Source organism: Pseudorca crassidens, chromosome 2 (assembly GCF_039906515.1).
Source record: "Pseudorca crassidens isolate mPseCra1 chromosome 2, mPseCra1.hap1, whole genome shotgun sequence".
Classification (NCBI taxonomy): Eukaryota; Metazoa; Chordata; class Mammalia; order Artiodactyla; family Delphinidae; genus Pseudorca; species Pseudorca crassidens.
Window position 1 is genome coordinate 184,918,274 of NC_090297.1, and position 27,775 is coordinate 184,946,048.

General features: G+C 65.2%; 3 protein-coding genes across 3 annotated transcripts in view; 2 read left to right on the forward strand and 1 right to left on the reverse strand.

Moving 5' to 3' along the window:
* The window catches only part of LOC137209810 (receptor-type tyrosine-protein phosphatase V-like), a 19,198-nt gene extending 6,365 nt beyond the window's left edge, over window positions 1–12,833 (forward strand). Inside the window, 32 exon segments of the mRNA XM_067711193.1 lie at window positions 108–360; window positions 532–795; window positions 1,470–1,607; window positions 1,610–1,741; window positions 1,824–1,964; window positions 2,271–2,413; window positions 3,616–3,703; window positions 3,802–3,975; window positions 5,226–5,489; window positions 5,650–5,751; window positions 5,754–5,837; window positions 6,107–6,388; window positions 6,618–6,628; window positions 6,630–6,762; window positions 7,025–7,235; window positions 7,746–7,810; window positions 7,919–7,974; window positions 8,379–8,438; window positions 8,545–8,605; window positions 8,722–8,818; window positions 8,895–8,933; window positions 9,428–9,498; window positions 9,501–9,517; window positions 9,621–9,681; window positions 9,684–9,710; window positions 9,806–9,888; window positions 10,687–10,818; window positions 11,357–11,476; window positions 11,576–11,584; window positions 11,923–12,046; window positions 12,110–12,267; window positions 12,581–12,833. Of these exon segments, the coding sequence (XP_067567294.1) occupies window positions 108–360; window positions 532–795; window positions 1,470–1,607; window positions 1,610–1,741; window positions 1,824–1,964; window positions 2,271–2,413; window positions 3,616–3,703; window positions 3,802–3,975; window positions 5,226–5,489; window positions 5,650–5,751; window positions 5,754–5,837; window positions 6,107–6,388; window positions 6,618–6,628; window positions 6,630–6,762; window positions 7,025–7,235; window positions 7,746–7,810; window positions 7,919–7,974; window positions 8,379–8,438; window positions 8,545–8,605; window positions 8,722–8,818; window positions 8,895–8,933; window positions 9,428–9,498; window positions 9,501–9,517; window positions 9,621–9,681; window positions 9,684–9,710; window positions 9,806–9,888; window positions 10,687–10,818; window positions 11,357–11,476; window positions 11,576–11,584; window positions 11,923–12,046; window positions 12,110–12,267; window positions 12,581–12,649 (3,669 nt within the window). The 3' untranslated portion in view covers window positions 12,650–12,833.
* Window positions 8,198–19,051, reverse strand: LOC137220198 (uncharacterized). Its single transcript, XM_067729915.1, has 3 exons — window positions 14,749–19,051; window positions 14,447–14,578; window positions 8,198–14,140 (listed from the first exon to the last, which is right to left on the reverse strand). The coding sequence occupies exons 1-3, from the start codon at window positions 15,025–15,027 to the stop codon at window positions 13,904–13,906; spliced, it is 648 nt and encodes a 215-aa protein (XP_067586016.1). The 5' UTR covers window positions 15,028–19,051; the 3' UTR covers window positions 8,198–13,903.
* LGR6 (leucine rich repeat containing G protein-coupled receptor 6) overlaps window positions 15,449–27,775 on the forward strand; it is a 94,350-nt gene continuing 82,023 nt past the window's right edge. The window contains exon 1 of the mRNA XM_067729912.1: window positions 15,449–16,290. Within this exon, the coding sequence (XP_067586013.1) occupies window positions 16,091–16,290 (200 nt within the window). The 5' untranslated portion in view covers window positions 15,449–16,090. The remainder of the gene's footprint in view (window positions 16,291–27,775) is intronic.

The following is a 27,775-nucleotide window of genomic DNA, read 5'->3' on the forward strand; positions in this document are numbered from 1 at the left end:
CACGCCTGCTGCAGTGACTCGTCAGGGGCACTAGAAGCAGAGGTGATGCCCCGGCCCTGAACTTGGTGCCTCTCTCTGCCTCTGATGCAGCCCTGTTGACGGTCCAGGACCTGCAGCTCTGTAGCTTGGGGAGCCCGTCCCACCTGGAGGCCTTGCGGGGCGCTGCCCCCGGGGGGCAGAATGGCTACCAGATTCTCTTCTACCACCTGGAGTCGCAGACATTGGCTCACAATGTGTCCGCGTCCCCGGGCACCCTGTCCGACAATTCTAGTGACCTCTTACCCGGCAGCGAGCACACTCTGGAGGTTCCCACCTGGGCTGCCGACCTCCAAGCGAAGCCCAGCATCTATCAGTGGACAGGTAAGGCCAGCGCTCGGCGAGGCCCCGGGGGGCGGCCGGTCTGGAAGTGGGGGGCCGTCCAGAGCCGCGTCCCATGACTGGGCTCCTGGGCCGCTGCTGGTGGGGCGGTGCCCGGGCCCCGCGTCGGGCCCTCTCTCCAGCCCGGCTGTGCTCTCCCCACCCTTTCTCCAGCACCTGTGCCTCCAGCTCAGCTGACGCTGCGTGCGCCAGGTGCCAGTGCCCTGCAGGTCTCCTGGAATGACTCTGGGGTCGCCGCCGGGCTGCGTCTCATGCTCACAGACCTCCTTGGCGGCTCCAACCTGACAGCGGGGGTCACACGGGGCATCTCCAGTCACACCTTCGCTCGCCTCTCTCCGGGAACCCCCTACGAGCTGACACTCAGCACTGTTGCCGGGCCCCATCTGGCGGCGAGGCCCAACGCCACCGAGTGGACCCGTGCGTGCTGGGCGGGTAAGGGGTTGCCGCAGAGGCTCTTCAGTCAAGCAGGCAGGAGCCAGCTGGTGGGGTGGGCTTCCAGGAGTCCTGCAGGGAAGGGGTGAGGCCTGCCTGGAGGGGGTGGCAGGAGTCCACCCGCCCCCACCACAGACGATGACGGTGGTGACACTTATCAGCACTGGCAGCAACCATGTGCCAGCCCCGTGCCAGGCACGTCTGTGTGTCACCTCGTTTACCCCCCAGAACAACCCCTTAAGTTGTGTTATCTCCGTACGGTGGAGGCATCGAGGTTCAGAGAGAGAAGGACCAGGTCCCGAGGCTTAGGAGTGTCCAGCTGGGCTGAGCCCGCGGGGACTTTGCTGCACTTTTGCTCAGGGAAGTGCTGTCTCGCTGCCACTCGCTGGCTGTGGGTCTCGGGCAAAGTGCTGACCCTCTCTGTGCTTCAGCCGCTGTATCTCAAAGCAGGATGAAGATGGCAGCCTTGTGAGGACTGTGAGGTCTGGCACCGGATGTGTTATCGTTTGTCACCACGTCCTCGGCCGGGTCCCAGGACTCACCTGGAATATGGCTCAGGGTCACCGCCAGCGCCTGGATGAGGCCTGGTCCAGGGCGTGCGGGAAGAAGCTGACACGGGGGTCCAGGACCTTCTGCACGTGTGTCTCCCTTCCCCACAGATCCCTCAGTCCCCCTGGACCTGGTACTCGCTCCCCGGCCCCCCGAGCTCTGGGCCACCTGGAAGGCAGGGCCGGGGGCCCGGGATGGCTACCTGCTCAGGCTAAGTTGACCGGTGGAGAAGACCATCACGCTGGGCCCCGGGCCCTTAATGCCACGTTCCCGGGGCCCCTGCCCACTGGACACTACGCTCTAGAGCTGAGGGTTCTGGCCGGGCCCTATGACGCCTAGACCCAGGCCAGTGCCTGGCTGGAGGGGAGTCTGCACTGGCGGGGTACAGGCTGGGGTCCTGCCCAGGGGCACCTGCCTCAGGAGACGTGTGAGTTCTCACTCTCCAGGGACCACACCCCCTCCAGATGCTGCAGCCCAGCGCCGGAAAGGCAATGGTACCGAGCTGCCCCTGGATGGGCTGGAGGCCGGCAGGGATCCTGGGACCCAGGTACTGCCCTACACCCAGGGAGCCCCCAGCCTCCTCGGAAACATCGCTGGGCCACCTGGTGCCACCCAGGTCACTCTCCAGGGACCTGGGGCCCACTCAGGGGACAGTGGACACTGTCCCCTCTCCAGGCAACACCCCCCTGAGCACCATAAGTCACACAGGTGAGTGCCAGCCACCGCGGACCCTGGTCTAGGGCTGGGGGGCTTTGCCTCGGGCTGGAGATCTGGGTGGGGACATCACAGCCCACAGACACTGCAGGGCCCCCTTACCAAGCCGCTCCTCTCTCCAGGGCCCCTGGCACCACAGTCACTGGAGGTAATCGGCAGGGGCAGCCCCTCTGACTTGACCGTTGGCCGGGCCCCAGCACCAGGGCAGCGGGAAGCCTACAGGGTCGGCTGGTGCCAGGAGGGCAACCAGAGCTCTCTGGGCGGTCTTGTCGCGTTGGGCCCCGATACTTCCGGCCTGACACTGAGGGGCCCCGTGCCCGGCTCCTGCTACACCATGTGGGTGTGGGCGTGGGCAGAGGGCCAGCGCCTGCCCCCATGAGTTCCTGGCTGTGGGCCCTGGAGGGCCAGCCTGGGCGGTGGCGGTGGGGACCGATGTCCTTCACACGCCGCCCTCTGTGTGCCGTGTTCCTGGCTCAGAAGCCGTGCGTCCAATCCAAGGTGGGGCCGCTCGTGAATCTGTTTGCAAGCAGTCTCCTGCCATCTGGTCGGCCATCCATCCATCCATCCTTCCAACAAGTATTTAATGCATGCTTCCCATTTCTAGGTATGGGGTTAGGCGCTAAAGCTAACGGTTACGAAGAAGACCATCTAGAAAGGAAGGCTGCCGACTAAACAGATGGTTTATGTGTCTGTTGAAGTAACGCGTATTGGTTCATACGTCACAGCGTAAGCGTGGATGCACAGAGAATACTCACGGTGTATCTGAACCACGTGAAGCTCTGTTCTCACGGGTTAAAACTGAGGACTGTGGGGAATTGTATGTGGTTCCGGCTAATTCTTCAGGGCTTACAGAAGGGCCACCTTAAAGAGTCAGGGAAGGGTTCCCAGAGGAAGGAGGTGGGCCGAAAAGCGTGTGTGTCTGAGTAGGGTGGGCAGAGAGGGGCCTTAGCAAGGGGCAAGTGTGGACCCAGGCCCTCAGGTTGGGGAGAGAAAGAGAGAGAGAGGGAGAGAGAGGAAGAGAGACAGAGAGAGATTGGGAGGTGGGGGCCAAACGTCAGTGGCTGAGCTGGAGGCCCGTGTCCCGGGTGCGAGGCACAGGCGCTGGGTGCTGGTGGGGACCAGGTGGACCAGACATCATCCTCCAGGAGCTGATGGTCTGGGAAGCAGGTGGGGCGCAGGCATCAGGGCGGAGACCGTGTCATCCAAGAGGTTTTCCTGGGAGGGAAGGAAGGAGCGGGCTGGAGCCTGGTGGCTAGCTGTGCCTGGAGGCCAGCGAGCAGGGTGCAGACGACGACGCAGGAGGGGCGGGCGCTGGGTTGTTCCAAATCCGTTTCTTCCTGTCCCGCAGTCCCTGCGCCTCCCGCCAACCTGAGCCTGGGCCTGGCTGCCCAGCCCCCTGCCCTGCGGGCTGTCTGCAGCACCGCCCCACCCCCACGTCGGGGGCAGGGACGGCTTCCTCCTGTGGCTGTACCGCCTGAGCCCCCTGGCTCTGGAGGGTGAGGAGACCCTGGCCCCCGAGGCACAGACTTCTCCTGGGCCCAGCCGGCTCCGGGCACCGAGTTCCTGGCGTGGCTGTCCACCCTGCAGGGGCTGGACAAGAGCAGCGGCACCAGTGCCACAGGCTGGACACGTGAGTGCCCTCCGCATGGCCCTGCCTCACAGGCCACCCTTGCTCAGTGGGTCCCAGGGGCTGCACGGCGCCCTGACCTCCCTGTGGTCCGTGCGCAGGCCTCTGGGCTGACTACGGTTGCTCCCTCGGGCACCAGGACACCCCTCGCCCTGGCCGAGAGTCCCCGGGGCCTGGCCCTTCTGGCACCAGGAAGGCGGGCAGAACCTGGGCTTTGCTCCCGGGCGGTGGCATGGGCTGGGCCCTCGAGCTCTCTCACGACCAGCGGCGGGGAGGTGGGGACTGGGTGGACCAGAGGACTGGCTGCCAGGCCCCCCGGGCCCCTTGCTCAGTGTTGTCTCACTTAAACAACATCCGGGAGGCCTCCGTCTCACGGAGGAGGAAGCCAAACACAGGGCAGGCTCCCAGTCCTCAGTGGGGCGTCGGGGTTCACGTGCGGGCAGTGTGGCCCAGGGTCCACGCTCCTGGCCACGTAACAGCCCCAGAGAGAAGGGGGGATTGGGGGGCCCCAGGAAGGGTCACAGTTCCTGAAGTACAGGACGGGTCACACGGTGAGGCCCGGAGGCCCAGAGCCGGGAGGCTGGGCCAGGAAGCCCCTCCCAGAGGCCCAAGGCCTGCTCGGTGGAGCCGGGCAACAGTGGGGTCTCCTTGCCCATCCTTCTCCAGTGTGGTGGCCCCCACTGCCCGCCCTGCCCTCCCGACCCCTCCCAGGACCCTGAGACCTCGGACCGGCCTGGGAGGGGTGGGAAAGCTCCGGCCAGGGGCTCTGACTGGCTCAGACCCAGATCGGGCCTGTGCCTCTTTGAGCCTCAGTTTACAAAGGAGGGGTCCACCAGGTGACCCCAGGCCCTGGGCCCAAGGGGAGGGTGGAGGGGCCCCGCCTGGACCCCAGACACTGCCTGCCCTTTAACCTATCCACCCACTCGGGGGGCTGCCAGAGCTGGGGCTGGGCCCGGAAAAGGCTCTGCGTGTAACCCCCTGGCCGCCCCGTCTGGCTGGGAGAGCGGTGATCGATGCGCTCACTCAGCATGGCTGGGGCTTGTGCTCTGCTGTCTGGGGAAGTCGGGAGGCGGTCTGCCTCCCCACGGGTAGCATCTCCTCTCACTGGCCACCTGAACCGGTGTTTCGCGACTGGGCCAAGCGTGGAGGGCCAAGTGGGGCCCTTTCGGGAGGAAGGAGCCATGATCGGGGCTGTGCTCTTCACCCCGCACTAGAGCTGCCCTCAGCAAGTCCCCAGTCCCCGCACGGGGGAGGCGTCCCCAGTTCCGTGGCCACAGGTCTGAGACCCAGGCTGGCAGAGTCCTCGGCGAGTGGACGGCTGTCCCTCAGTGTCTGCGTTCCAGCCCCTCTGGGTCAGGGCCCGCACCGATGACCTTTTACCTTCCTCACCTCTTTAGAGACCGAATCTCCAAATACAGTCACGCTATGAGGTCCTGAGGGTCTGGACTTCAACCTGAATTTGGGGGGAACACAGTTCAGGCCATGACACCTCCCTTCTCTCCCCCCGACCCTGTTGTCCCCGCAGCCCCCCTCGCCCCCCCTCTGGTAAGTGTGGCCAGTGAAGGCCCCCCCCAGCCCTGGGCATCCTGGGTCCACACGCCGTGGGGCCGGGATGGCTACCGGGGGACCCTGTACCAGGCAGGCGTCCCGGTGGGCTCCAGCCCCGTGGGGGCCCAGGTGGATGGTGCCAGTCTCTCAGCTCTGACTCCGGGCACTGAGTACAAGGTGCAGGTGGTCGCACAGGCCGGGCCCCTCCGTGTGGCAACAGCCGGCGCCTCTGGCTGGGCCTGTGAGTGGCATTGGAATGGCCGGGGGAGGAGCAGCGGGCAGGGCCGCCCCTGGACCCCTGCTTCCTCCCTCGGTGGCACTGCTGCCCCCCAGTCGCCCGTCCCACCTGCACCCCGAGGGCCCTGTGTGGGGTCACAGGCATCCTGCTCTCCTCCCCACAGCCCCACTGGTGCCCACCAAGCTGCTGGTGTCCATGCAGGCGGGCAGTGCTGTGGTCAGCCTGGCCTGGGCCAGTGGCCGCCTGGGGCACGGAGTGTGCCGCACACGCCTGGACTCAACCTCTCCCTGTCCGTGCTGTGCCCGGCGGGGCCGCTCCAGGCCTCCACGCACCTGGTGCTGCTGCCCGTGGGTACGTCAGTGTCTGTCAGGGGGAGCAGAGCACCCTGAGCGCTGCCCATCCTGTCCCAGCCCTGCTCGTCTGGGTGTGTGCCGTGCCCACCCGCCCTCGGGATGCCCCTCGCTCTCCAGATGGGCGTCAGGTCCCGAGGAGACTTATTTCTCCCTGTGGCCGCTGCCCCTTTCCAGGGACAGAAATGCCCGGTCCCTCTGCGCCTCTGACTTTGACCACCTCTGGGGCTGCGCTGACTCCCACGCGATGTGGAACCCTTGAACCCGCAGAGCCCGACCCAGTGGAGGACGTGCAGTGCCAGCCCAAGGTCGCCCGCCTGGCCCTGGCCTGGATGGTGTCCAAGGGGGACGTGGACACGTGTCCGGTGGTGGCGGAGCAGCTGGCAGCAGGAGGGGACACCCACCTCGTCTTCCAGGCCAACACCTCTGGGGATGCCCTCCTGCCGTCCCGCCTGGAGCCCGCCACGTCCTACCGCCTCAGCCTCTCCGTGCGGGGCAGGAACGGCCTGTGGAGCCGGGAAGTCACCGTGGTGTGTGCCACTGCTGCCGAGGGTAGGCGCCCCCTTGGCCTCAGGCCCCGTCCCTCAGTCTTCCTCCCCCATCGCCCCCAGCCCCGGCCCCGACCCTGACCCAACGCCACACTCGTTTGACACCCCCTGCGGGGCTTGTGCCCAGCACCCAGCCCAGTTTGGATTCTGTGCGTCCAGTCAGCTGCCATTGCAGGCATGACCCTGCCCTTGGGGACTACTGTCAGGGCCTCACTCTCCCCCTCCGCCCCCAGCCTGGCACCCCCCACCCCCGAGCTGGCCGAGGCCCCCAGCTGGAGCCTGAGATGGGGATGGATGCGCTGATATCCCAGGGCATGTTTGGCGAGGACGACGGGCAGATCCAGAGCTATGGCGTCATCGCCACCGCTAACATGCCACGTGAGTCCCGGCCCAGGCGGGTGAGGGACCCTGGCTACTGCCTGGCAGGGGTGGCAAGGGGCCCAGGCGCTGACACGGGTGAGATGAAATGTCTGAGGCCGGCGGGAGTCTTGGCGCAGGAAGGGGGACTGGGACGTTCTGGCGGAAGGGACTGGTATACTAACGGGGGCGGGCACGTCTAGAACACGGGCAAGCCCCTCTGGCGGGGAGAGGCCCCACCCCACTGCCCACCTGCCCCGCCCCCTCCCCGTTCCTCTCCTAGCGGCACAGCCTCCCTGTGACGCCATCAACCACACCTGGTACGACCAACACTACGGGGGACGTGACTCCTACCTGGCCGCCCTGCTCCCCAGCCCCTTCTACCCGGGGCCCTGGGCCGTGCCGACGTCCTGGATGGTGCCTGTGGGAACAGAGGACTGTGGCCAGACCCAGGACGTTTGTAATGGGCAACTCAGGCCGGGTTCCCGCTATCGGTGAGGGCCAAGGCTGAAGGGAGGGGGAGACACTGAAAGTTTCATTGATGTGTTGTTTACACCTGTGTCAACAAAAGAGCTGGACTGATTCATAGAGAGGAGGCATGTGCTGGTCCAGTAGGGTCAGTAGAGCTATTCTGACTGAGCTTCCTGGTAGGCAAGGCAAAAAGGGGAATGCCCACCTGCCACGTGGTTCTTTTCTCAGCAAAGCAGGGGATGGATTCTCTTTCACTTTGCTAGGGCTATACTGAGGATACCAGGCGCCTGTTTCTAGGGCTTCTTGCTCTCAGAATAGGGCAGTGGAGGCAGGAGAGAAGCCAGGAGAGGGTGGAGTTCGCTCTGAAGTCTCAGATGACGGGGCGCCAAGCCCTAAACAGGCGAGGGGGCTCCTGCTACCTGACCATCTGCTGCCCGGGACTCAGTTTCCTGGGAGGGGCGCGGCCCTCTTTGCCTGCCACCGCCCTCCCCCACCCCGGCCCCGCAATGGAAGGTCCTGCCCCTCTGTGACAGGTTCAGCGTTGCAGCCTTTACCAGGTACAGCTCTGAGCCCCTCATCTCCTTCTCAGCCTTCTCAGGTAGGTGGGCACCCAGCTAGGACTCCAGCTGGGTCCTGGGGTGGGGATGGGTGCTGGGACCTCCCTTCTGAGGCTCAGCTACCAGCGGGGACCTGTCCTGCCTCACAGAGCTGGGAGCCCCAGAGCCAGCGAAGGAGGTGCTCCTGGTGGCAGCCCTGACCTGGGTGGGCTGGGGGTAGTGGGCAAGACAGGCATTGAGGAAACGGTTTGCTGCTGCCGCGATCGCTCTACCCTCCCGCAAGGCTCCCCTCCGCCATGCTGCTCCCGGTTGGCCACCGTATCCTGGAGCAGCGCTGACCAGTAGGAACATAAGGCAGGCCACAAGTGAGAGCCACATCTGTGGTTCCCAGTAGCTCTGTTAACAAAGAGAAAAATAAACAGGTGCCATTAATCTCAGCCACGTTTTATTTAAACCAAGATACTAAAAATATCGTATCAACAGGTGATCGACTTTTTTAAATGATTAATGAGAGATTTTACATCCTTTTCTTCTAATCAGTAAAACTTTGAAATCCTGTGTGTAGCTTATGCTTGCGGCAAATCTGAAATTGGAGCCGCTCCGGTTCAGGTGCTCAGTAGAGTAGCCCAGGGCACGTGGCGACCGTACTGGATGGAGCAGCTCCAGAAGGTGCGGGGCCAGGCCTCCGCCCTCTCATCCTCAGGGGTGTTGGGGGGGCCCTGCTCAGGAGCTGGGGGCAGGGAGGGCTCACAGGCCGTTCTCGGTGCCCGTCCAGGGTGGTCCCCCCGGCAGCCTTCTCTGGCCTCGGTTCGGCATCTGGGACTTCCTTCTGCAGGGTGAGGGCTGTCACTGCGCCCTCCACCCAGGGGGTCTCGGGCCCAGGGGAGGCTGGTGTGTCTCACGGGGTGGCAGGTCGGGGCTGCCCAGCTCACCCTTCCGTCTCCGTCCACAGAGCCCCTCCCAGCAGCGGTGGGTGTCGCAGCGGGCGGTGGCCTTGCGCTTGGCGCCTTGCTGGGCCTGCTGTGCTGGAGGTGAGTGCAGGGGCGGAGGTGAGCGGCGGGGAGGGCTGGGCCGGCGTGTTGGGGGAGCCCCAGGCTGCCTCCCAGGCCCCGTCACCCTCTGCAGGTCGGAGAAGAACCTGTGCTCCCAGGAGCTGGTCAACCTGCGGTGAGTGTGTGGCCCCTGTGGGGCGGGGCAGGCGGCCCGCCCTCCACAGGCTCGGTGATGATGGGGTCTCCCCGGGACTGCATCCCTCGCCCCCCCAGCCGAGCCCGCCCTCAGCCGCTGTCACACCCTCGTCACCCTTCTCCCAGGGGCCCCCGGCTCCTCCCAGGCCCTCAGCCTCTGCCTCCAGACTCCCGTCCTCTCGGTCCCCGACTGACCACCTGGACGGTTGCGGGCCAAGTCGCTTCCGTCTCCTTCTTTCTCTCCGATGTTGGATTTCGCAATCTTCCCAATATCGCTACTGTTCTTCCTTCTCTCGGCCGCACCCTGAGCGGCGCTGCGAGCAGCTGTGCCCAGAGCCATCCTCAGGACCCGGGGTCGGGGCCTCAGACACTCATGCCCACCTCCTCCGAGTGTGGTCCTGTTTGCCCTGCCCCCTCTCTCTGGCCCCTACCGGCGCCCAGGGCAGGACTCTGCACACCCTCTTCCCCCAGGTGGACCCACTGGCCCATCCCTGCCCACAGCTTCCGACAGGGCTACGAGGCCAAGAGCACCTGTGCCCACCAGGCTTTCAGGAGTTCGAGGTGAGGCCTCTGCCGCCCCCAGGCTCTGGGGGGCCCCAGCTGTGCACGACCCCGCCCCCGGTGTGGGGGTGACATGGGTCTGCTTCGGCCCCCGTCTCTGCAGGAGCTGAAGGAGGTGGGCAAGGGGCAGCCTAGGCTGGAGGCCGAGCACCCTGCCGACACCACGAGAACCGCTACCCTCTCGTGCTGCCCTGTGAGCATGGTAGGCAGGGGCGTGCGGGCCGGAGCTCGGCCCGGAGGAGGCGCTGCGTGTGCCCCCCCTGAATGCCCGGCTTTTAGCGTCTGCAGATGACCGCTGCCGGGTCAGGCTGACCCCGCTGGACGGAGAGCCTCACTCTAATTACGTCAACACCAGCTTCATCCACCAGCAGGTAGAGCCGCCTGCGCGCTGGCTGCGGCGTCCACTCGGGAGGGGCCCGGTTTGCAGGACACGCTGTCCTGCCCTAGCCATCCACGAAGACCGCCAGCTTGTGTGTCTTGTGTGTTGGTGGCTGTGCTGGGACCGCAGGAGGCAGGGCTGGGCTACGCGGATTCCCACCTTCAAAGGAGCAGGAGTTGTGTGTGTGTGTGTGTATGTGTGTGACACCTGCCACGCGGCATGACAGGTGCTGTAATAAGGGCACACGTGTGGTGCTCAGAGCTCGTGAAGAAGGAACGTTTAGTCCACCTAGGAATCAAGAGAGGCTTCCTGGAGGAGGGGGCATTTGGTCTCTTGAAGGATGAGCAGAATCCTGATAAGTGATGAAAGAGGGGCAGACATTGCAGCTGGACAGACCCAGAGAAGAGCCGGGCGGTGCATGTGGACAGAGTGGGGCGGGGTCATCAGGCAGAGGCAGGAGAGGCAGATGGGGCTGTTGGAGGAGGGACTGAGTGCTGGCCTCGGGGAGCTGGGTGGGCAGTGGAGCCCTGGGAGAAGTGCAGGTGGTGTGGGTCGGGTGGTGAAGGGGTGGCCTGGGGAAGCTACTTCGGGGCCATCAGTGTCTTGTCATCGTCCCATCGAGGTGGGGCTGTCTCCAAGTCACCCTCCTGATTTGGGTCCTTGGTGCACGTGTGTTCACGTGTGTGCACACGTATCGACCTGCACACGAAGTCCTCACTCCCAGAGATCACCCGTGGGTTGCGTGGCTGTGGGCTGGGGCCCCAGTTAACGTGATCCTGCCCGCCCCCAGGGCTACACCCGCCCACAGGAGTTCATCACCACCCAGGGGCTTCTGAAGAAGACCCTGGAGGACTTCTGGCAGCTGGCGTGGGAGCAGCAGGTCCGGGTCGTCATGCTGACGGTGGGCATGGAGAGTGGGCGGGTGAGCGTGCCACAGCCCCCGGGGTGGCCACCAGGTGGCAGGCTCTCCCCACAGGACCAGCTGTGGGTCTGGGAGGCCAGGTGAGGCCTGGGGGTTGGTGGGGTCCCCAGGCCGCCCAGGATGGGGCAGGGAAGGAGACCAGGAACCCAGGCTCCCAGCTGGACTCGCCTCCATTGCCTCTGCTGTTTCTCACCGAGACCACCCTCTCCTGCTCCAGGCCCAGTCTGCGTCCTTGCTTTAAACACGCCTGTGCCCTGCTCCGTGCGGGGCCCTGGGATAACACCTTTGAGCCCCTCCAGCTGGAGCGGAGAGGCCAGGCCAGGTGGTCCTAAGTAAGGCCATGCAGTTTGCACAGGCGCCCGGCAGCTGCCTGGAAGTCCCAGGGGTCACATAGAGGTCTGGGGGTGGAGGTGCTGGGGCCGGGCAGGGGGAGAGAGGCTTCCGGACAAGCAGGGTGGCGGAGACAGACGGGTGGGTGGGAGGTGCTGATACAGCAGGGGTGGCAGTGATGGGTGGGCCCACATCCCTCTGGCCCTAGGTGCTACGTGAGCACCACTGGCCAGCCGACTCCACCCCTGTCACCCACGGTCACATCGTCCACCTCCTGGCCGAGGAGCCCGAGGACGAGTGGACCACGCGGGACTTCCAGATGCAGCACGTGCGTACCCGCGAGCGAGGGGTTGTGACTCCTCGGAAGGTCAGCTCACCTCCTGGGCCCCTGGCCTCCCCCTTGCCCAGGAGGTGGGAGGTTAGGGAGGGTAGGGAAGCACAGGGAAGGCTAAGGGTCATCCGAAGTTGGGTGAGAAGGGACGGTTTCTGCCCTGCCCTGCACCCAGCTCAGGGCCCCCGCTCACCCCAGACCCCTGGGCCCCATCCGCCATCCCAGGCTGTGTCCTCCTGGGGCAGCAGTGCCCCCCTCCCCCTTGGGCCCCCTGCAGGCAGACTTCCCGGGAGGCTGGAGGAGCTGAGGGGAGCATCCCAGTGGGGGGGGGGCACCACCCCGCCCTCAAGATCTGGTGACAGAATGAGGGCTGAGCAGAGGACAGTGGGTTAGGAGGGGACGGAGAAGCAGCTCCTCTGCCCCCCAGCCTCCGGGCTGCCCAGCAACTGCAGTGGACAGTGAAGCAGCTGCAGTTCACCACCCGGCCAGACCACAGCGTCCCCGAGACCCCCAGCTCCCTGCTGGCCTTTGTGGACCCCGTTCGGGAGAGGAGCGGGGCCCGTCCTGGTGCAGGCAGGCGGGGCAGGTGGCGGGTGGTGGGGTGGGCTGGGGAAGGGCCCTGCTTCACAGCCCTGGGCCCTCTGACCCTCAGTGCAGGCGTGGGCTGCTCGGACACCTTTGTGGCCCTGTCAGGGCTGCTGCAGCAGCTGGGGGAGGAGGATACAGTGGACGTATTCCACACGGTGTGCTCGCTGCGCCTGCACCGGCCCCTCATGATCCAGACCCCGGTGAGGGCAAGGCAGGTGGGCTGCGGACCCTGGGAGGGGGTGGGGCAGACAGCCGGGCCACAGGGTCCCCAGGGGCCAGGGAAGAACCCCGGGGGAGGGGCTCGGACACTCACCCTCCTATCGGGGCTTCTGTTTCCCTTTGTGCCGGGGGTGGGAGTTGGGAGGGCCCCTGCCAGCTCTGACGCGGGGGGGCCCCACGGGAAGGCTCCCCAAAGCCCCTCCCCTGCCCCGGGCCGTCTGGCTGGTCAGGGCCTGGAAGTCTACCTGCTGGGCCACGGTCCCTCAGCCGACCGCCTCCCGTCCCACCCCCCAGAGCCAGTATATCTTCCTGCACGGCTGCCTCCTGAGCAGGGTCCTGGAAGGGGCTCCCTGGCACCTCTGAGCACGTGCAGCACCGGGAACCTGGCCCGGTGGGGGGCAGGGTCCCCATCCCTCCCACCAACAGGCTGCCAGCTCCGTCCACGCAGGGCCGAGGAGACCAAGAGCGGGAGCTGGGCAGCCTCCGGCACCCCCGACGCGGCCCGCGCCCCGCGCCCCGCGCCCCGCCCAGGCCGCAGCCCATCCCCGTGCGGCGCTTCCTCCCCAGGCGTGATCTGGCGACGCTGGCTTCTTGGGGGAGCACAAGGTGGCTGCGGGCTGGGCGGCACGACGACGCGGGGTCCCCTCGTGCCACCACTTCTGCGGCCTGTCTCATGGTGTCCCTCTGCCCATCACCCTCCCCAGCTTCCGCTCCAGGCCCTCAAGGACCAGGCCAGCTCTGCGATGCCCTCTCCTGGCCGTGGGCAGGACGGCATGGCCTCCCGTGAGTGCCAGTGGGCTTGCGGGTGGACGGGGCATCGGGCGTCGGCCAGGCTGGGACCTCCGGCAGCCTCACCCTTACCCTCGTCCCGCAGACGGCTGTTGTCACGGGCGGTCCCCTCTGGCAGAGGACGGCCCTGCTGGAGAGATGCCCGCAGCCTGGCTCTTCCCCGTGGGACCATGCCCTTGGGCCATTGGTGCTTCCTGGTCTGGGGCTGGGAGGCTGGGGGTCCTAGAGCTGAGACGGGCAGGGGACACCCTGTGCTCTGCAGGGCGGGCCCTCTGGCCGCGATCACGTCATGCTGACCGGGGCCCGCAGAGCTCTGGGAGCTGGTGTGGGAGCACGGGGCTCGCGTGCTGGTCTCCCTGTGCCTGCCAGACCCCCGGGAGAAGGTGAGGGAACAGGGGCAGAGGGTGGGATGCCTGGGGGTTGGGGTGGGGCTGTGGTGTGACCAGGGCTTGGGTGGGGATGGGCTGACCGGCCGAGCAGCCCTGACCCGGTCTGGGCCACAGAGTCACAGCCCGTCGCCACGGACGCGGTGACCGTGCGCTGGGTGGCCGTGAGTAGTGCTGCAGGCTGGCCCTGCACCCTCCTCAGTGTCACACGTGTAAGCTAGGGCCGTGGGCTGGGGGTGGGCTCCGCGGAGCAGTCCCGGCCCCTCCAGGCACCGGTGCCAACATCTTTGCCCAGCGGGGGAGCAGGAAGGAGGGGCCGGTGCAGAGGCTGCAGCTGCCGTGTGGGGAGCCGGGCAGGAGCTCCCCACCATGACCCTGCTGCCCTTCCTGGCTGCCGCGGGCCCGTGCTGCTCCTGGGGCCTGGAGAAGCTAGGCACGCCGCTCAGCCACTGCAGGTGCCGCTGGACGGGGCCCCAGAGGAGCAGGCAGAGACCCCGCTGCCCCGCGGCTCGGGGTGTGGGTACGGACACAGCCCCCTCCTCACTCTGCCCTGACGTCGTCTTTCGGGAGTCTGTTCCCCGACACCCGCCGGGCCCCGTGCCGTGAAGGGGCCGAGTCGGGGAATAAGGCATGTGGTCAAGCCAGAGGCCGAGTGCGTTCTGTCCATCCATGCCAGGGCCTGGTGGGAAACAGGAGCGGGGCTGGGGGGGCCTGGTGGGTGGCTTTCGCGGGGCAGCCCCCAGCCCCGCCCTCCAGTTTCCCTGTTCCTCAGATCTAGTTTCTAGTGTCCGGGGGGCGGCCCTGGATTCAGAGCAGGTTACTCGGGGCGAGGGGGCACAGCTGCTGCCCTGTGCACAGCAGGACCGACGCCAGCGGCAGGCGCGGGGGGGCTGAGTTTTCTCTGCCTCCTTCGCTCCACCACAGTGCGGGAGTCTGGGGAGGGAAAACCAGGAGGAGAAGCAGAAAGGAGGGCAGGAGTGCTCACCGTGGCGACACCATCACCTGCGGCCTCACCAGGTCCCATCCGTCCCCTCATCAACCAGGAGGCCCTGGACGGCTGGCGCCAGCGGCGGGGCCCCAGCTGCTCCCGGTAGAGGGCCTGGGGGACACAGAAAGCCTGCACAAACCAGAGCAGGACGCCCCGAAAGGAGTCAGACCCCGAATCGGGGAGGGGCAGGGCTCTCCTTGGCCGCCCCGAGCTCCTCGTGGAAGGCGAGGGGTCAGAGGCCGGGAGGTCCCTCGCGGCCTGTGCAGCAGAAGCTGGAGCAGGGCAGCCTCCCCGCTCACCTGGGCCTCCCTGGGCTGGGTCACACCCTCTGCACACTCGTTCCCAGGAGTCGGGGTTGGCCCATGACGACCCTCCAGTAGGCGGGCTGGAGCCTCGCACTGGGCCCGGGCCCCGCCATGCTGAGGGGGCAGCAGGGCCCCCACACCAGAGCTGCAAAGGAGCAGGAGGGCCGCAGCGAGTGGGGAGTGAGGCCGGGAACACGGCCGAGTGGCCAGCACCCCTGTGGTCTCTCCGGCCCTCCGTGCACAAGGACCACCCAGGCCTTCCTGGGGGCTCATCTACGTCAGGGCCGAGCCCCACACCCCAGAGGCCAACGGTTGGTTTGATTTCCGCCTTCCTGGCCCAGCCGTGCAGCCCCTGGGGCCCGGGAGGTGAGAGCAATAACAGAGAATGGGAGGGGGGTGATGAGTGGCCGTGGGGGGGTGACGGTCCTGGATGAAGGGCCACTGGCTGCCCTGAGGCTTTCAGGCTGCCGCTGTACACTCAGGATGGACCGTGTGGGGAGAGTAAGGTCAGGAGACGCGGCCGGCTCTCGCTCCACCCTGGGCTTGGCCCGGCGCCGGGATGAGCCCCGCTTCAGCCACCGTCTCTCGCCCTCAAGCCTCCCGCCTGGCCCTTCCAGCCTCAGGCTGGTGGAGCTGCAGCTGCCGGACTGGCCTCCAGGTGGCGCCAGACTGCCGACTCAGGCCGGCCCGGACCGCCAGGTGGGCGCGTCCCCCAGCCGGGCGCCTGGCTCCATCCCGGGAGCAGGGTCCAGGGCTCCCGGGCTCCCACCTGACTGGGGCCGCGTGCAAGACGCTTTGTGAGTGGACGTCACACCTTCTCTAGTGGGGGGCCTGGGGCTCGGCTGGAAGTCTCCTCCTGTAGCCACCCGACCTCCACCCGCCCCGCGGCTCCGGCCCTTCACGGCCCACCTGGCGAGACAACCCCTCGCTCCCCTCCCCAGGAGCCAGGATGCGGCGGGTGACCCCGAGTTGTACTTCTGGGGCTGCTCCCCCCCCAAGTGGGTGACCTCGAACAAACAAGGTGCTTCCGGGGCCCTCCTCCGATCCCCTGTGGCCCCGAGGCTGTCCGCTCTGGCACGGGGTCCTGAGCCCGCAGCCCAAACGCCTGCAGGACCCGCTCTCCGCTCTCCGGGTTGTTTGCTTTTTTCTTTCCTGGATGAAATTCCTGCCAGCTCGGAGGGAAGGAGGGAAGGGGAGCGAGAGGCGAGAAAGTTCCCTGGCTCCGCCCTCCCCTGCCAAGCCCAACCCGTGAAACCCAGGAGTGAAGACCGCGCAGCGATGCCTGCTCCTCTCTGACTGTGCGCCACCGGTGCCCGCCGCCCTCCTGGCCGCCGCGATGCCCAGCGCACCCGGGCTCCGCGCCCTCTGGCTCTGCGCCGCGCTCTGCGCCTCCCCATGTGCCCCCCAGCCTGGCCCGCGGCCCGCCTGCCCGGCCCCCTGCCGCTGCCACGAGGACGGCATCATGCTGTCGGCCGACTGCTCTGAGCGCGGGCTCTCCGCGGTGCCGGGGGACCTGGACCCCCTGACGGCTTACCTGTGAGTACCACGCGCTTCTCCCTGAGCACGCCTGGCTGCGCGCTCACCGGGCCGGCCTCAGTCTGGGGCACCTGTGCAGCTGGAGCCCTGAGGCCCAGGCATCTCCTGCCCTGTCCTGGACTGTGGGGCCGTGGCGGGGAGAACAGTCCCAGGCTGAAGGCCAGGCGAGTGGTGAGGTCGGGCTTCCCTGACCGGTTCCCAGTTGGCCCCTGTCTCGGGGCCTAATGGCGCGAGCCCAGGCTAGGTGAGAGATGGGTCTCCGGGCCCTGAGCAGAGGAGCCCAGACTGCCGCCCCTTCTCCTCTTGCCGGTTTCTTCTCCTGCAGAGCAGCGCCCAGGACGGTGGCCGGGGCTCAGTGGAGGAGAGGGGAGGGGCCCCGTGGGGGGAAAGATTGTCCCCAGCCGGGGCAAGGAGAACAGAGCAGTCACTTGAGCTGGGTGGCCTTGGTGGGGGTCCCAGAAGCCAGGAGAGGGGACTAAGCCACCCTCGTCTCCTCCAAGACGTCCCTGCTGGCTCCATCTCCCTCCACTGAGGCCTCTGGCTCCCCAGGGGCCTCCCTGAAGTCACATCCCAAGAGGCCGCGTTGGAGACACTAATTTGTGGGCAGTGCCAAGCTGAAAACCAAAGAGCTGTTTTTAGAGTCTGAGTTGGGGTGAGATGGTGTGTGAAGTGGACCCCACTGGGGGCAGCTGCCCCTCAGGGCTTGAGGGCTGGGGGCTCTGGCCTGGCCACCTGGGCGGGAGGAGGGAGTGAGCGCACACTCCAGACCACCTGCCTCCCCCCTGCTCTGGGGAGAGGAAGGCTTCCTGGCTCAGCCCCGCCTGGGCCTCCATGACCTCTTCTCGGAGGAGGAGGGTCTGGGCCATCTGTCCCGGAGCTCTGTGGCTTTGGGCTGCAGGGCCTGGGGGCTCTGAGGAAACAGGAGCTCGTTTGTAGAGTCAGGCAAGTATTTGTTGAACTAAACGGGACCAGGGCAGCTCCCCTTCAGCCGTTTTACATGTGTGTGGGTGAAGTGGGTAGGACGTTGTCTCATTTGAAGACAGGGTTCTGTGGCTGAAAAGAATTTGGAAATGACTTCTGTGGAGCCTTTCTCTGGGGAAGCAGGAGAAAGTTCCCTTTTCCAGGCTGAGGGGCTCACTGGTCCCACCTCCTTCCCCAGACCCATCCTTCCTCAGGAGGACTTGGGGAAAAGACGACAGTGTCGCCGTCAGAATCCACGCTGCTGGAGGGTTGCCCCCACCGTCTCGTCGCTGTTCCCCTGGCACTGTCATGTCTGCATTTGGGGTTTTCTGAGCCGACCCTGGGTCTCCCTGGGGCCTGAGAAAGCCCCTCTCTCCCAGGACTCAGCCTGTGCATCCCAGGGTAGGAGGGAGGGTCCCACGTGGCCTGGGGACCTCAGCAGCAGGCCCTGGAATGTTGGAGGGAGGGGAAGACGCAGGGTCCCCCTTGGCCGCGCAGGGTCTTGTCTGGGTGGTGAGTGGAGTGTCTCTGCAGGGCGGTGGGCCTCCTTTCTCTGCCTCTCTGGAGAGTGGCCCAGGCACAAACGCACCGTGGAAGGGTGGGCGTGAGGGCCGCCCCCTTCCCTCCTCAGCAAAGTGAGGATACGGCAGTCCAGCCGCAAGTGGCCCAGCTCCGGCCGAGGACGGCCCACACTTTCATTGGCTGCTGGGGCCCGCAGGGCCTCTCGTCTGGGGCACCCAAGCCCTGGCCCCTTCCTAGCTCTGCCCCTGACGGGGTCACCCGAGTCCTCTGAGCCTCGGGGTCTGCGTCTGTACGTGGGGACAAGTGGGTGGTGGGCAGGCTAAGTGAGGCCACGTGTCATGTAAACTCCCCGGCACAGTGCCTGGCACATACGAGCAGTGCTGAACCCTCACGCGGGAGGAAATGGCACCCGGGGTGAGCGCAGAGCCCAAGGGAACAGGCTGTGGCGGGACGAGGGGAGGCGACCGCGGGGTGCTGGCCTCAGTCAGTGCCTGGCTGCTCCGGGTGGGGCTCGGGGTCCAGCCAGCTGTGAACACTGGGGATGGGGTGGGAGGACGTGGAGGAGAAGGTGAAAGGTCAGATGAGAACACGTGGATGTACAGGGGGCGGCCGGTCAGAGGGCGCCCTTGAAGACCTTCAGAAGGTGCCAGGGACGGAGCCGTAGGGGGCACCAGGGAACTCGGGGCTCCAGGAGACACCCAGCCCGTGCAAAGAGCTGCCCACCGCTGCCCCGCTCTCTTGGTCCCACTGCGTCTCTGCTCTGCCCTCACCTGCAAAGACGACGCTCCCTCAGGGTCGGACGCCCGGCTGATTGGGTTGAAGGGACCGACGCCAACACCCACAGGCCCTTGGCGTCTCTCCAACCCGTGGTCTCAGTGAGGCTCGTGGGGACTCATGAGGGTTTGGATGTCCTCCCCGGAACTCACCTGGGAGACACGGACCCCCGGCTCTGGGGCACCCGGAAGGTGGGGCGGCCCTTGCTCTATCCCGTCCCACGCCCGCACAGCGAGGGGACAGAGATATACGCGTGTTGTTGGCAATACCCGGGGCTGTCCCTGACTTGGAGAATCTGGGCCGTATTCTGAGTCCCTCCTTTGCCCCCAGAGTTGAGCAGAGACAGGAAGCAAGTGGGGGGCCGAGCTGCTTGTAGAAGGCCTGAGGCTCGTTCGCTTGCACTGACCCCTCAGCACCCATTTCCATCACCTTCTGCCGCCGGGACGGAGGCGGCCCCCCGCTCCGCAACCGCCGTCAGGCGGCTTACTGCCTCCTTGGGACCTTACTCCCTGTAAGGCTGCTGTGACGACCGCCGGGACGGAGGCGGCCCCCCGCTCCGCAACCGCCGTCAGGCGGCTTACTGCCTCCTTGGGACCTTACTCCCTGTAAGGCTGCTGTGACGACCGCCGGGACGGAGGCGGCCCCCCGCTCCGCAACCGCCGTCAGGCGGCTTACTGCCTCCTTGGGACCTTACTCCCTGTAAGGCTGCTGTGACGACCGCTGACCTCGATGAAAGGCCAGACGCAGCGTGTGTGTAGGTTCTGGGTAGTTTCCATCCTACTCATCTCCGCCTGAGGGTGATGAGACGGAGGCAGGGCGCTGGGGGGAGCGGGGGTCCCAGCACAGGTGCCGGTCACGGCAGAGCAGGACCGCAGTCCTCACAAGCTGGTGACCTGGGCCAGTTTCCTCATCTGTAAATGGAGCTCATGCCTGCCTCACAGGGCTGTTGTCTGAATTCACTGAGGCGACGTTTGTAAAGGGTTTGGCACAGTGTCCGGCCCTTGGGAAGAGCCCAGTGTTAGTGGTGTTGTTATTAGGGTGACTGGGGCCAAGAAGTGTTAGTCAGGGAGGTCTTCCTGGAGGAGGAAGTGCGGGCTGGGCGCGTCTGTGTGTTGGGGGATGAGAGAGGAGAGAGAGGCTGCGGGGAGCCGAGAGGAGCCCTCTGGGGCCTGGAGACTTTAGTTTTCTCCTGGCCGGTGCGGACGCAGAGCTTTGAGGGGGGTGAGGCAGCAGCGGGTGGGATACCCCAGCCCGCTCCCCAGCGCAGCGGCTGGTCCCTGCAGGGCCTGTCGTCTGAAGAAGCAGAGAAACGTGTGGCTCCAGGGAGGATAGCGGCCTTGCGGGCTGCGTCTGGGAGATCCATGGGCCTCTTCTCATTCTGGACCTCGGAGGCCGCCCTTTCCGGGCCAGGCCTCCGTGGCCTTTTCTAAAAGATTCTAAGAGCCTGAGCTTCTCCCCACCCCACAAACTCAGGGTTTGAGTTCTAACCCTCAGCCCGTGCCAGAACATTTCCAGACCACAATGCGCACAGGTTTTGTTGAGAAACAGGGCTGGAGGCGCAGGAGAGATCGGCTCTGAGCCTCCTGTCCTGGCGCAGGACCTCCCCCGGGGAGAGCGGGGAGCCGCTCCAGGAGGAGGGTCCCCTAGGGACTGGGTGCCAGCCTTTCTATGAAGCAGAGCCGGGGTGGGGGGCGGAGTTGGCCCATCACGGGGCAGGCCCGGTGGGGGGGTCGCTGGAGGAGGGCGAGCGTGTCGGGGAGCCAACACCCCAGTTCAAAAGAAAGGCAGGAAGCAGCCCCGGGCGAAAGAAAAAGGAAACCTCTGGGCTCCAGCAACAGCGGTGTGGGCTCAGCGGGTGGGCGGCGGGCAGAGGAGAAGAAAGCCCGGCTCAGAGCAAAGTCGCCCGGCCCGCCCAGCCGGCCCCGCCTCTCCCCTTCCGAGGGCTCGACCCGACGGCTTCCGCGTGGACCGTGCCCACCAGGCAGCAGGCAGGGCGGGCGCGGTGCTGCGTGCCCGACGGGGAGGCCCTGCCCAAGCCCTGGGCTCCAGTCTTAGCACTTCGGTTTATGGGCTGTGCGTCCTCTGGCCGCTACTCACTCGCTCCAATGCTTCTCTTTCTTCATGTTGAGAATGGAAACGCCGACAGCATTCACTGGGAAGGGCAGTAGGAGGAGCCACGGGACAAAGGGGCAAAGCCTTGTGTCTGCTTTAAAACGTTGACCATGGGCGCTGTTTTTCTCAACCCTCCACTGCAAAGGACCCACTGAGGCCCGGGAAGGGTGACAGAAATGCCTGTGACGGGCGCAGACTTAGGGAGACAGAGTCTAAGTTCTGGAGCCCCATTGGACTGCCTTTCCTCCCCCCTCCCTCCCCTTCCCCCCTTCTTCCCTCCCCCTCCCTCCCCATTCCCCCTCCCCCTTCCCCCTTCCCCTCCCTCCCCCATTCCCCCCTTCCCCCTCCCTTCCCTTCCCTCTTTCCCCTCCCCCTTCCCTCCCTCCCTCCCTCCTCCCTTCCTTCTTAAAAATTTACTTACTTTATTTTATTATTTATCTATTTTTGGCTGCATTGCGTCTTTGTTGCTGCATGTGGGCTCTCTCTAGCTGCGGCGAGCGGGGGCTACTCTTCGTTGCGGTGGCGGTGCGTGGGCCTCTCACCGTGGTGGCTTCCCCTGTTGCGGAGCACAGGCTCTAGGCGTGCTGGCTTCAGTAGTTGTGGCACACGGGCTCAGTAGTTGTGGCACACAGGCTCTAGAGCGCAGGCTCAGTAGTTGTGGTGCAGGGGGCTTAGTTGCTCTGCGGCATGTGGGATCTTCCCAAACCAGGGCTCGAACCTGTGTCCCCTGCCTTGGCAGACGGATTCTTAACCACTGTGCCACCAGGGAAGCCCCCTTCCTTCTTTCTTCCCTCCCTCCCTCCCTCCTTCCTTCCTTACTAATCAAGCCCCCTCCCACTGACCTTCAGGGAAATGACCTTCCCTGGATCCCATTCTGCTCTTGGGTTCCTGATGGGGACAGGCGGGGGTGGGGACGGGGGCGGGGCGATGGAGGAAGTGACCATTGTCACAGGGTTCCCTGGAAGAGATGGGCCAGCCTGGCACCTGTGAGGACTCTTCCAAGAGGAAAAGTGGACTTCCAGGTGACTCCTGTCTGGAGAGTCCAGCTTCTCCCCAGAAGCCGAGTTCCGTGGAAAGAGCGGGTTCTCCGGTGCAGCACAAGGAAAGCTAGGTGTGCACGGCCGAGGCATCTGGCTCCTTTCTGCCCTGGGACACGCCCTGAGGGGCTGCAAGGACCCTAACGGCTGTGTGACCTTAGGAGCAGGGCGCTGGGCCCCTTGGGAAGGTACAAGGGACGGGAGTGCGGGAGAAATTTCCAACCCTCGGCCCCCACGTTGGAAAAGACAAGTTCCTGGAGCCAAACTGAGACAGATTTGCTGACTTGGGGGCTCTCAGAACTGTAGGGGCCCCTCTGTGCTGACTAGCCCCTTGGTAAAGGGGTGGTCCCCAATTTCTAGAAACTCAGGCCTCTCTTCCCGCCTCAGACATGGGAGAACAAACTTGGGCAGAGAGCAGAGAGTTATTTTGGAAGCAGCAGAAGGACACGGTGAGGAGGGGAGCTCGGGGTTGGCTCTGCGCCCCCCAGAGCCCTGCCAGCGTGGGCCCCGGGAGCGCTGGCGGCGGCGGCAGGCGGGGGTTGCCCCCGGCTGCCCTGCGGCCAGAGCCTCGGGAGCCGAGGTCTCCTTTGGGTCCCATTTCCTGCCACTACCTGCTTCCTCCTCAGAGCCAGCAAGGGGGGCTTGTACCCCGAGCTCTCCACGGCCTGGGAACCGGGGTCCCCTCTGAGTACCTGTGAGGTGTAGAGCCTGGGGCTGGGGCCGGGGAAGCAGCTCGCGCCGGGCTTTCCGTCTCCCCTCTCTGCTCCGGCGGGTGGTGGAAATGCCTTCCTGGTTGCACTTTCCCAGGAAGTCCGGAAGTTTCTTCGGGAAAACACTAGATCTTGGGAGGGCCCATGTTTGGAGCCCCGCGGATGTACCTGGGCAGCTGCCATCACCCTGGTGGCGCTGCCTTAACCTGTCAGGGTAACAGTCGGCATTTACCGCCTCCATTTACGCGTGTAAACCCCTGAGGGACGCACCAGCTTCATCCCCACGTTACAGGTGAGGAGACCAAGCCCCTTGCTCAGGAGCCCACGAAGGCCGCCAGCCGGTGCTTGCTGACGCTGGGATTTCAGCCGCTGCCGCCTCCTAACCACATGCACGCTGCCTCGTGGGGCAGATCAGGGATGCTGGAGCAGCCCCTTAGAGCCTGTTTCTTTCTTTTCTCAGGAAGAGTCAGTGGTGGCCCTTATCCCTCCTGCCCGCTGTGGCCTCCGGAGCTGGTGGACGCGGGGGTGTGTCTGGGGGACCAGCTGCGGGAAGGCCCTGGGGGTGGAGGGGAGAGGCCTAGCCTGAGCCCTGGTGGATGGGAGATTCACACGGGTCGGTCGTGGGCAGGGCAGGCCCTCTGAGGGGAGAAGGCACGAGCCTGGGAGAGGGAAGGGCAGCTGGCCTTCTGTCCATGGCCTCATCCATCCCTCCCGAGGCAGGACCTTCCAGAGCAGGGCTTTCTGCCTCTTTCTCCTCAGGGAACATTAAAAAAAGAAAAAAAAACGACAGCAATTCAAGGCGTTCGGCAGCTGGGGTAAATCGTCCAGCCTCTCCAGGCAGCATCCGGCCAGGCTGGGGGCCCCTGGCACACGCACACGCGGAGGCCCTGCTCTGGTGGGAAAGCGTGGTGTACCCCTGTCCTTGGCTTCCATCTTCTTCGCTCCCGTGGATGGGGGGAGTGGCCCAGCTCAGTGCCGTCGCCCACCGGCCTCCTGGGGGCACTGGGGTGAGAAGCTGAGGCAGACCTGCAGCGCCCTGGTCCTCCTGCAACTCTGTGGCCGGGGCTTTGCTGGGAGCGAGACCAGAGAGTCAGATCTGGAACAAGCCCCCGGCCTCTCCCCTCCCCTTTGGCCTTTGGGGTGCTGGAGGAGGTGGGCGGCCCTGGGGGTGTCCAGACGGCGCGGCGGGCAGGGTGTCAGGGATTTGGACTTGGTCCCAGTCTCAGAGCCGAGGCATATGGCCTCCTGGAGGGACGGGCAGCGGAGGTGCAAAGGGGGTCCACCGTCCCCGTCTACACCCCAGCCCAATGCATTGCTTTCTTAGGGGCCTATGGGCACCAGGAGCGTCAAGGTTTATTCCAATGCCCTGAGCGATTTGCAAGTTTGAATCACCCCCTGCCCCCCAGCCTGAGTTACCCTTGGCTCCTGGAAGCATCAAAGGCAGCCACCACCAAGGGCCTCTTACACTTCCTGTAGGAGGGACAGATGCCTCCCCAGGTGACCTGTGTGAGTCCAGATCTGCTTCACGCTCCTCGCACGCAGGGCAGTATGCTCAGTGGGCAGGGACGTCCCGGGGGCTAAGCCCCAGGTGCCGTGAGCACCTGTGCGCATCCTGCAGACGTCTCTCACTTGGGCTGCAGCCCCCAGCCTCGGCCCATTGGCCACTGCTTAGAGGTAAAGCCCCTGCCCGCCCCCACCCCTGGCTGTGGTGGAAGCGAACCTTCACTTACTCGTTCATTCACGGATGGGGACTGAGCCTCCCCGTCTGCCCAGACTCCGACCTGAAGGCTTTCTCTGCCTCCAGCCTCGTGGGGCCGGACTGCTCCCCGCTCAGATGAGGCAGGGGCACTCGGGGGAGGTGAGACCAGGGCACACGTCATACAGCCTGTGGGGGGGTGAGGCTGCAGCAGGCAGGTCCAGAGCAGGAGTGGCGAGGGGCGGGGACGGAGGGGCCAAGCCCATGCCTGGCCGCCGCCCCCGTGCAGGCCCTGGGGGAGTCACTGCAAGGCAGGCGGTCGTCTCCCCCGCCTCCCCCAAGGAAGCTTATGTCAAGCAGGCCCTGCCTGGGGGACGGAGAGCTGACACTGGGGGTGTGTTCCCTTCCTGAGAACTACCAGGCTGCGTTGCCGCCCACGTCTGCTCAGGGGGTGCCCATCTGTTTGTCCGTCTGTCCACCTGCCTCATTGATTTAGGCTCTTGATGTCTCTCATATGGGGGGTGGGTCTCAGGGAGGGGCCAGGCCTCCCCCTTCAGACAGGCAGGACTTCACTCCTGGCGCGCTTCTCCTCAGGACATCACACCTCCCTTCACACACACACACACACACACACACACACACACACACACAGAGACACAGACACAGACATAGACTCACACACAGACACATAGAGACAGACACACGCACACATACATACACACAGACTCACACATAGACACACACACACACGCACTCACACACAGACACACGCCCCCACCCGGCTTGGGTCTCCACCCGCAGGGGGCGCCCTGCACGGGGCATGAGTGGCGCTTACAGGACCTGCCCTCGTCCTCCCCTGCCCCGGCTCAGGTCTGGGGCCACCGGGTGGGTGTTGGGGACCTAGAGGTGGATCGAGTGTCTGGGGCTGTGAGCCCCGAGGCAGGAGGGCCGTAAGCCAATCCCCTGCCTTTGTGGTGGACGCTGATCAGGAGGCTGGCAGGACCATTGTCAAGGACAAAAGCCGGAGGGAATGGGGACAGGCCGTCGGCCCTCAGGCTCCTTGGGGCGGACTCAGGAGCTGTTCTCCCTGCACAGTGACCACCCAGCGCCGGTGAGCTGGGGGCCTGGGCCGCCCCTCAGCCAGGCTGGCCCCCGGGTGGGCGGACGTGCGCCTTCCCCCCTTAGGAGCCACCCTGGGCTCGCGCTCTGCTGTCGCCACCACAAAGGTCTGAATGGCTGTTGAACAAGGGCCTCATTCTTATTTTGCGCTGCTCTCGCCCTTGTTTGTGGAATGAGGGTCTCGACCTGCCTCCCATCCCAGGTGTTGGTAAATTAAGGGAGTCCCGTCCTCCGTGCTTGTGCCCTGGATCCTGACTGCTTCTGTCCCCAGGGTCACGATGAACCATGACCTCGGGCAGGACAGGCTGGAGGGTGGGGCGGGCGCCCCTTCTGAGGGACGCTGTGCGTGGAGGCAGCCCCTGTCCAGACGCACCCAAGTGAGCATCACTGTGGGGGGTTCCTTGGCCTGCGAGTGGCGTCTGCCGGGCGGGAACCACGGGCTGCCGTGCTTGGGGGAGCCCCGCACACCCCCGCTTCTGTGAACCGGCCAGCTGTCGGGCTCCAGTGGGCAAGGCCTCCGCGCGAACGGGGTGGGGTCGGGTGACGGTGAACGAGTTAATACGCGGAAGCGCTTGGAAGGGTGTCTGACACACGGTAGCCACTTGGCGTGGTCACAGTTTATTAAGTGTGTACTTAGTAGCGCCCGGCTGTGCTGGGCACTGGTATTACACTGAGAATTCTCCACCACAAACGAGGGGGAGACAAGGACTCAGTAAGTGGCTGTGCGCGTCCCCCCACCCTGCCGCCACCCTGCAGACCCCTGCCAGCTCGGCCCCTCCCCTCCCGGGTCCCCCCCGCGGCGGCGGTTTTCTCTGGCGTGTACATTCGGGGCTGCACGGTCGGGAAGAACGGGGGTGTCGACGGGCCCCTCCTCTGGTTTCGGCTGCAGTTTTGGGCGCCTCTCTGCTCAGTGGGATTGGGATCAGGACGCCCCGGCCTCCAGTTCTGTCTCTGCCCCCAGCTTGCTGAGAGCTTGTGGGCAAGTCCTCTGGTCTCTGGGCCTGTCTCCTGCTGGGTTGGTAGTTCTGCATCCCAGGAGACCGTAGAAGCAGAGGGGACGGAGTGGGAGGAGGGATGCGAGTGAGGCCGAGGTGAGGGAGGGGCCCCGGTCCCCGAGAGGTGCAGCGTCCCCCAGCGAGACCTGAGATCCCAGGGCTGGGACGAGGCAGGGTTGAGTACAGGCGACTTATCCCATCTAGTGCCTTGGATATCCTAAAGCCTTTTACTCAACGCGTGGTCCCCACCAGACCAGCAGCCTTCCTCCTCTGGGGACGCATCTGGAGTGCAAAGGCTCAGACCCCACCCCAGACCTGCTGGGGCCACATCTGCATTTTAAAGTGTGCCCGGCACCAACCTCCAGCTTCTCCTTGGAATAAGTCAGACCGTCAGCTGGCCAGCCACTCCCTGCACCCCTGCCCCGCCCCGCCCGGGATTTTGCTTTTACCTAATTTGCACTTAGGTGGCGCCCCGTGACTATCACTGTGATTTACTGCAAGGATGTGGTTAAGAAATGGCTTCAGGCAAGAAGCCTGCAGCCCGGGAAGCGTGAGCTCGATTTAGGATACGAGGGGCCGACTGAGACTTCCCTTTCTCCGGGAAAATTCCCGGTTCTGCCCTAGGACGCAGCCCCCCTGGGTCTAACTCCTGTTCCCTCGTCTGTTTCCCACCCAGGCTGGTGGCCCCAGCGAAGCAGGGCTGGTGTCACCCTTGCACGTGGTGCTCAAACACATTGCTGGGATGAGCGAAGCGGCGAATGCACAAGTGAATGGTGGCAGCGGGAGGCGTGGTGGCCGAGAGCAGATGTGCTCCCCTGAGAGACAGGCTGCGTGGGAGGGCAGCCCTCACACCTGGGGCCGTGCTGGCCTGGCTCTACGGCAGGCCCGAGGTGGGGCGTCCACCCAGACGGCTGCGGCGAGGACAGAGCCGAGACTTAAGCTGCCAGTTGGCCGGTTTGGGTTTCATGGCAGTGAGACGTCTGCTCCATAAACCCTGCCACTGAGAGGCTTTTGCCTTTCCTAGTCATTCTCTTTACCATTTCTTTAAAAAGAAAACCTCTTTTGAAGGTTTCCATCCAGTTTCCAACAAGCTAAGACAAAGAAAGGTATGCAGGCTTGGATGGAGAGAGCGCTCTAGGGACCCGAGGCTTTTGGTCCTAGAGTCTGCACTGTGTGTCTGGCTCTGAAGGTCCGAGTCTGTGTCTGGCGAGATTTCAGGCTGGTGGGTCAGAAGGTACAGCCCTGCACATGCTGGGTGGGGACAGGCACAGGGGAGGGGGCAGCAGTGGGGAGGGTGTGTCCTACTGGATCCTGGGATGACCCGGGGCGCTGGGACCTATGGCCAGGGACCTCTGGGGTGAGTCTGAGAACACCGTGCCCTGCTGTGCAGCACATCTCAGCAGGTGTTTATTGAGCACCTACTGTATGCCAGGGGATGCACAGATGAGTGAGGTGAAAAGCCACACGGAAACACACATCCAATTTCAGTCCCACAAGGTAAAGGCTGGGAAGCAGAACCAGGGAATCCAGAGGGAGCCCTTAACGACACCAGGTTCACGG

What these genes read in the sequence shown, in the direction of transcription:
- LOC137220198 (XM_067729915.1), bottom strand. Translation starts at nt 15,027, where the DNA reads ATGAGCCCCCAGGAAGGCCTGGGTGGTCCTTGTGCACGGAGGGCCGGA. An exon ending in CCCAGCCCAGGGAGGCCCAG is followed by an intron (nt 14,579 to 14,748) that starts GTGAGCGGGGAG and finishes TGGTTTGTGCAG; the next exon opens with GCTTTCTGTGTCCCCCAGGC. An exon ending in CAGGTGATGGTGTCGCCACG is followed by an intron (nt 14,141 to 14,446) that starts GTGAGCACTCCT and finishes GTTTCCCACCAG; the next exon opens with GCCCTGGCATGGATGGACAG.